The following is an 8,198-nucleotide window of genomic DNA, read 5'->3' on the forward strand; positions in this document are numbered from 1 at the left end:
TGTATACAATCAAATCTCAGGATTACAATTCTTCACTCCTCTCTTACCCCTTTCTAATAAACATTGACAATTATTTTCTGTTTTTTTTTTCCTCCACTATTCCAATACACTAATCCCCAATAACTTGCAAGTGGCTCTGGGGATATAAATACTTACAAGCAAAAATATTCTTATTATTGCTTGTTGACAGCCACATTTAGTAATTTTTATATTCCTGCGTCAATCCATCCGTGATACCCCCCAATCTACAGTAGGGTCGTCTTTTTAGGGCTGCCTCTGATGAGAGTGATACGCTCCTTCGATTCTGTTTCCCGTTATAGGTGTGTTCGCGCTGTCTTATTGGCTATGCGCACAATTGAGCGGAGCTTGGAACTTGCTATAAGCCGGTGTTCTGAGCTTCGGCATCCTGCGTGACACTCGCGTCTCCAGCCAGTGGCGACTGACGTACTTGAGAGGATGAATGCTTCGTGAAACTTCTGTCCACCCATTTTTTTCTACTTGATAGGAAGCCACTGAGCATTTTTTGGAGCGTCACTGAAAAGAGCTCTACTTCATTTCCTTCTTTTGCCAAGCAGTTAGACGCTTCCACAAAGCAAGGCATTTCGCCACCGCGGTTCCTTTTTTTTTCTTAAAAGAAGCCTTTCCGGTGATTTTATGCCACTGCGTGAGGATTCTGAAATAACTTTGCTGGCCCCTGAGAAATCCGAAGGAGCTATGGGCACTTTACGCGATCTCCAGTACGCGCTGCAGGAGAAAATCGAGGAGTTGAGGCAGCGAGACGCGCTCATTGATGAGTTGGAGCTAGAGCTTGACCAAAAAGACGAATTGATACAAAAGCTGCAAAACGAACTGGATAAGTACCGTTCCGTCATCCGACCGGCCACTCAACAAGTCCACAAGCAGAGCGTTCTGCAGGAGCAGCAACGGACGAAGAGACAAGCCATATCCGCCGAGCCTACCGCCTTTGACATTCAAGATCTCAGTCACGTCACCCTTCCCTTCTACCCGAAGAGTCCTCAGTAGGTGTCTGACCTACCCAAGGTCTTATTCGCTCAGGTGCCCGTTGCGCACATTGAAACGCGACCTCTGTCTTTGCAAATTGCATTCCTAATCACAGTGTTTGTGCCTTATAATACCAGTAAGCCGTTATACAAACAGAAATTTCACGCAAGTCTGCACATTCCCTTTAGAGAGCAAATTATACACTCCCCAATTGATTTGATCGGTGTGTGTGTTCTTTGGAGACGAATTACATGTCAGACACATGATCACATATCAACTGAAAAGTAGACACGTCAGTTACAATTAACCAGCTTCTGTACAGGTAATTTATAGACTGTCAGCATAACTCCAGAGTCTGCATAATGTGACTGGTTGTGACAGTGTTAGTGTAGTGTAGTGGGAGAACCAGAAGCTGACGTCATGTGAACATATTTGGACTACATGCAGTCCATCAGGAATGCTGGGACTTGTTGCATTAGCCCTACTTCAGAAGTAGTGTGTGTTTGCACATGACAAAAACAAAGGTTCAGTTGAGGCTGGAAGACTTGAGAGCTGTATTTGGCTTTTGAATTTTGATATTTATTTATTATGTGCTTCAGTGTAAATATGAATGACCCTCGCAACGTAGTAGGAATATTCATCAGTCATCTCTGTTCATTTAATTAAGTGACATACTATTTATCGACTTTATGCCCAGAGTCATCATCAAGCCTTATTTGTACCGTAGTATGTGAACAACTGATATCATTTCCAGTTGAGCACTGTTCTTCAGTGCAGTACACTTTGAAGTGCGGTCGTTAATCTGCGGCTGATAAAGTACATGCTGCCTGTGTGTGGTTTCGTAAGAGGCAGATATGAAGAAAAACATCAGTCACTGTCACGGAAGCTAGCTGATGTTCATAGCTGGAATGAAGACCATTAATCAGGGTCAATGTGCTGCATCGAGGTGGGAAAGGGCAGTCAACTGTTACACTTTATTTATGTAGATTACAAAATATTACATTTACTGAACAGTATTCAGTCTGAAGAGCAAAGAATAGGGCCAGGCGTGTTGAAACCACATGTTGTATGTAGTGTTGCTATGTTGTCTGGGACAGTGTGATTAGATTGTCCTATTGAGTGCAACACATTTCTTGAGAAAAAAATGTGAGTTGAGTTTTTCAATAGCGTGTTTTTGTGGTTGAATACGGTGTTTTTAATTCTTTGGTCAGAGTCTGGAAGACTGAGGAATGCAGGCAGAAGTTCATCATCTGCTTCTTATTCACCGGCGCCTTTCCCCCCACTCAGAAATATAACTCAGTTTTTATTTGACTGTGGACTTTTAACTCATGAGGTGTCTCCACGCTGTCATTTTTATCAAGCACAGCTGGAAGCCTCAACTGTCGGAGAGGGTTACATAACAACTCAAATTAATTATATCCATCTCTAATTCAGTGCTTATTATTATAAGCCCACTCAATTTTGGTGGCTCTGAAATGAAGAAGAAGAAAAAAAAAACAGGAAACAACAACATATAAACAAAAACAAAAACAAAAACCAACCAATATCTGGTTTGGAATGTACGCCCACATATATATCAGTAGTGTTGAACAAGGTCTCGGGAGTTCCGTCTCGGTATCCGGGAGCCCATGGGACAAGAAGAGAGTTCTGTGCAGCACTATTTTTGGGGCCCAGTCGCCTATTTATGACAGTTTTCGTCTCCCCCACCCACTCGCTGTTCCTCTTACTCGTGTAGCCTTGAGACTCTCAGAGCTGGCTGCTGAGAAGACGAGAGACGCTCTCAGCAGTGCCTGGCACTCCGACTAATAGGATGAGTGTATGAAGCTTCGCTCGATTTCTCTCTCTCTCACACACACACACACACACACACACACTTTCTCTCTCTCTCTCTCTCTCTCTTTCTCTCTCTTTATATGTCTGCACCAGTCTTCTCTTTCTCCCACACACTCCCTTGTCTCATCCACCACGTTGTCAAGTAATGAAATCCACACAAGTGTGTGTGAGTCCACTGTTTTCTGTATTTGTGTTGGGTGGCGCATGGGGTGGGGTGTTTTTTTTTTTTTTTTTGGGGGGGGGGGGTGTAGTCTTGCCTAGGCCCATGTAAAGTTCAACGGAATGCTTCCTCACACAGCCTCCCTTTTATAAAGGCAGCATATTTTTCCTTTTATGGCAATCCTTGTTTAACAGCTTGAGCCTAGAGCAAGATAAATCTTCTCAAACAAAAGAGAAGACATTAGAACGGGGGGGGGGGCAGTCCAGTGGTGCGTGTGTGGTGTGTGTTTGTTGAGGGGGGGGGGTGAGAGGGACAAAGACAGAGAGCACATGGAGAAGAAAAAGGAGAAGTTTAATGGTGAGAGTGCTGCACATGGGTGGAGATGTAGAGATGGCCGCTGTGGTTGTTGAAGTGCTTCCCCCAAGCAGGCGTCCAGCTGGCCGTACATCGCATCAGTATTCCTCAAAAACCTGCTGGGATGCGCTAATGATGCTCTGATGATGCTGAAGACTTTCCATTAATCTGTGTCCTCCACCACACACATACACACATGCACACACACGCACACACGAACTCCACCAGGCAGTGCATGCCGCTCAGACCACACCACACACCACACCACCCCCAACATCCTCAGCTCTCCTCAGAGAACTAATGAGTTATCCCTGCAGATTGTCATTAGATTGGAGAATGTGGCAGTGAAGGGTGTGTGTGTGTTTATGTGAGTACACCCAATGTTTTTTTTATTTAAGTATATTTTTTGGGCTTTTTGCCTTTATTGTGACAAGACAGTGAAGATAGATACAGGAAGCAAGTGGGAGAGACAGATGGGGAGGGATCGGGAAATGATGCAGGTCGGACTCGAACCTGGGTCTCCAGGGGCACTTGGACCCAAATATGGTACGGCTGCTATAGCCTGTTGCACCACAGCAAAAAAAATAATACACCCAAATTTTAAGTGAATTCTAAACAAATGCATTTTAGTGATTTCTTTAATTGCTTGAACAAATTGATTGACTAATTGACTAAAGCTCACCATTGGTATGAATGTGTATGCACACTGTCATTGTATTCACTTTTTTACGCACTTTATTTCAAGCAATTTTAAAACCAACCTGTTGAAAGTGTTTGACACTTCCGAGACCCAGTGAGAGCCCACTATGTGCTTCTTGTCACTGATAGTAGTTATTAACTTTTACTCTGGAATTCATGAAGTCTGAATCGGAATGAAACTTAGACTTTAGCATAAAACGGGCTTGTCGCAGATGTTTTTACAGTGCACCTGAAGAGAAAAACAACTCACTTTTCATCATTTTCCATTTTGTGCTTGTCTATTCTGACAAAAATATGATATGATTATGGCTGAAATGTAAGTGGTTTGAGGTGAAATGATTTTTCTGGTTGTTGACACCAGTTTGTGTTTACCCTACATGCGGGCAGATCCATAAGAACAACATTGTAGGCCAGCACGCCAGTAAAATTGGGCTGTCAAGTCCCACGATATTATTTTTCAATCATCCAGAGTTGCGTAAGGATTCCAATAAATTACACCTCTAACCCCCCTGTCCCTACGCCCCCCTTCAGCCTTTATTACCTGTCATTACCTTGCAGTGGCATGCTCAACCCAGCGGGGAAATACCCTCACAGCAACATGGAAATTGTAACCGGTAATATGCTAGCCGCTCAGCCGAAGCCCCGCCGTAACCATGGCGATTGAAAATTGGGCTTCCTTGATGGTGCGAGCTCGCGGCCCCTGAGTGTGGCGGAGAAAGAGAAGGAGGAGGAAGAAGAGGAGAAGGAGGATGAGGAAGATGAGGAGGAGGAGGAAGAGAAGGAGGATGAGGAATATGATAAGGAGGAGGAAGAGGATGATGAAGAAGAGGAGAAGGAGGATGCGGAAGATGATGTGTAGGAGGAAGAGGAAGAGAAGGTGGATGAGGAAGATGAGGAGGAGGAGGAAGAGGAGGAGGAAGAAGAGGAGAAGGGGGAAGAGGAGGATTAGGAAGATTACGAGGAAGAGGAAGATGATGAGGAGGAGGAAGAGGAGGAGAAGGAGGAAGAGGAGGATGAGGAAGATGATGAGGAGGAGGAAGAAGAGGAGAAGGGGGAAGAGGAGGATTAGGAAGATTATGAGGAAGAGGAAGAAGAGGAAGATGATGAGGAGGAGGAAGAGGAGGAGAAGGAGGAAGAGGAGGATGAGGAGGAAGAGGACTTAGGCGAATGATTTCTCCCGAGGTGTGCTGATAAACGAGAGTGGGGATGTGCTGGTATATTTGCCATGCAAAAATGCGAGGGCATGACATGTCACATGCTGCCCGTGGCGCGTGTTTTCTTTTACACCCTTCTACTGGCTGCTCTCTCCAGGAAGAAGCTGATGAGGGAAGAAGAGAGCCATACAACTTGTTAATTGGCTCTGTGGCCGCTTGGGTTTGACGTCTATGGTGTATGCCTGGCGTGCGATCCAGGACCGTGATGTGATCGCAGGTTGGGGCAAGTGGTGGTGTGGTGGTCTCTTGCAAATTTATTTGCTTCTCCTCTCATTGTGGTGTCCTGAATCTGCAGAATTGAAAATCAAAAGTAGCGAAAAAGGGAAAGAGTCTGATAAAATCTCTCTGTTTATCTCTGTTCCATCTTACTATTTGTTTCCCATATTGTGGCAAACATCACACAGGTCACAACGGAACCTTTCCTCATACATTATGCCTAAGTGAAGTGCACTGTGAAGGTGTCTATTCTTGTCTCAAGTAGGGAAATTGTGGGATATTCAAATTTGGGCTGTAAAAAAACGAAAACGGCTGTCATGTGAGTCATCTCTCAACCCGTCTCTACATCGAAGTGGTACATGATAAAACCGAGGCCTGTTAAAGTAATGGACGAATCATCAAAGCTTTCAATGTTAATCAAATAAAACATCACGACCCCCCCCCCCCCCCCCCCCTCCCCGACTCACACACCTTGGAACATTTGTCCTTTTATGTTGCTGTTTGACTCGTTCTTTTTTGACCCGCGAGCAGCAACAGTAAGCTAATGTAGATCTATAGATCTAAAAGAGCAGTCTTAAACCAGAGGGCATTTTTGAGTTATGTTCCTGTTGGGCTGCTTCAAACACCTGCTCCTTTGTTCCCAGTATGGCCAGGTTATGGAGGTGATTTTGACAGTGCATGTTTCATGTTACTCCAGTTCTGCTACAAGCCAGGGCTTATTGCCACAGGGGGGGTGTTATTTATTTTAAATCATAAATATGATTCATATTATGTGCTGAGCTCTGGCTACTGAGTTGAGTGTGTGTGTGTGTGTGTGTGTGTGTGTGTGTGTGTGTGTGTGTGTTCCAGGTTGTGCAATTTGTCAAAGACTCTTACAGAACAACAGTCAGGCTTTGCATTGGCAGAAGTCCCATGTTTCTCAAGTGAGATTATAGACAAAACATACAAACTCCAGATTTATCATGGAACAGTTGGGGGGGATCTCTCTCTCATTCTCTCTCTTTCTCATCTGTCTCTCTCTCTCTCTGTCTCTCTGTTATAATGAATAACATGCTGATCAACAGTAGTCTATGTATGCCACATTGCCTTAGGTTCTTGTAACTGCTTCCCCATTTCCCCCAATTCAACTCAAAAGTAGTGACTCTCACCCCATTTGCCAGGAAAGCAATATTTTGTCAGTATTTTTGGATATTTTGTCATCTTTGGATAGTAGATGGTCTGATAGATTTGGTCTGTAGATGTGGAGCTTTATGAAGGATTGAGAAAACTGTATACAGGAACCCGTCTGTACACCGTTGTGTTATCTCTCAGGATCAGCCAATGACGCATGAGAGCGTTTTATGAGGTAGGCCTGGCTCAGGTCAACATCAGGTCAATGAAGACTGAAAACACATGCTTGGCTTGGGTATTTGTTTTTGTTCTTGACTTAATTACTTTATTTACTTTATATATATGTGTTTAAGCCTACCTATTTAAATGCTTACTGTATGTGCTTACTGCAGGACTAGTCATTTTCCCCAGTCAAATCCCGTTTTGCCATTAAACAATTCGGATTCTGATTCTAAGATGTGGCCCTGTAATATGCAAGATTATACCACATTGCACAGATCACATTATGCCTCTCTCTGTGTGTTCACTGTGTTAGCTTTTCATTTTACCATCTGTTGCTATCCGTTCGCCTCCATTTTCCTTCTGCTGCCAAAAGCTAAAATCGATTATAATTTGAAATTATCTGAGTCATTTGACTTTTTAAAATGATTCCACAGCCTCTCAAGATGCCTGGATTTTTGTATCTCTGACTCATAAAATTAATTAGTTCATGAATGCTAAGGGGCTAATAGGCCTTAGAGGACTTTAGCTTTAGTCAGCTGGCATCAGATGTTTTTAGGCAATGAAGTTTGTTTCCCAAAGTCTAGCTAGCACAAGAAACTTACACAAGAGTCGCTAATCAGCAAACACAGTGAATGTGAGTGCTAATACAGTATGTCCCGCTGTCCAGGTTGGACTAATCCCTCCATGTGCCTCTGTGATGATACATCCCTGGGCTTTCCACCAAAGATTCTAGAACAGAGCTCCGATCTAGAATCTTTGCTTTCCACTACGTGAGGTAGAACAGGACAAAAGGCTCTTGCTGGGCTTATCACTGCAGTGGCCAGTCCTGCCTGAAATGGACCAGTGTGCCAGCCAAAGAGGTGTTGCAATACCAGTCTGCAGTGCCGCAGAATGGCATCGGTTGTGATCCAACTGCGACTGTGATTGTGCTCACCCAGAGGATGCTTCACTAGCAGTTTAACAGTCACTTTGAGACCCTTGTGTATGTACATAACATTTAACTTTAAAAACCAAGATAGGTCATTATTACTAGTTTTTGTATGTAAAGAAGTATTTTTATTTAACTATTGTGTAAATATTTCCTTTCCTAGAGTGGCTGGATGAGATCATGTTTTTTTTTTATAGTATTAGTTGTGAAGCCATGTTAAGTATATTCTGAGGTATCCTAGCAACCTGCTCAGCCACCATTTATTTGTAGCTAATTACACTGGATTTTGCAATTGGTGTTTTTTTGTTGTTGTTCTAGACACCCACAAGATAAATGTTAAGCTATAATTCAAAGTCTCAGGGCTTAGATGGGTTGTCAGACAGTGACTGCTGCGGGTGACAAAAGAGAGAGAAACCGGATTAGGAACACAATTGAAACAACCAAGACACGTACTCAGAGT

The 8,198-nt window shown here is 43.6% G+C and overlaps 1 protein-coding gene across 1 annotated transcript in view; it reads left to right on the forward strand.

The window, feature by feature from the left end:
• The first annotated feature begins 422 nt into the window (after positions 1–422).
• The window catches only part of prkg1b (protein kinase cGMP-dependent 1b), a 152,161-nt gene continuing 144,385 nt past the window's right edge, over positions 423–8,198 (forward strand). Inside the window, exon 1 of the mRNA XM_076298049.1 lies at positions 423–1,019. Within this exon, the coding sequence (XP_076154164.1) occupies positions 655–1,019 (365 nt within the window). The 5' untranslated portion in view covers positions 423–654. The remainder of the gene's footprint in view (positions 1,020–8,198) is intronic.

This window comes from Alosa pseudoharengus, unplaced genomic scaffold, assembly GCF_046254945.1.
Source record: "Alosa pseudoharengus isolate Yale_2024_CS ecotype anadromous, Long Island Sound unplaced genomic scaffold, YU_APseudo_1.1 YU_APseudo_1.1_scf_21, whole genome shotgun sequence".
In the NCBI taxonomy this organism is placed as follows: domain Eukaryota; kingdom Metazoa; phylum Chordata; class Actinopteri; order Clupeiformes; family Clupeidae; genus Alosa; species Alosa pseudoharengus.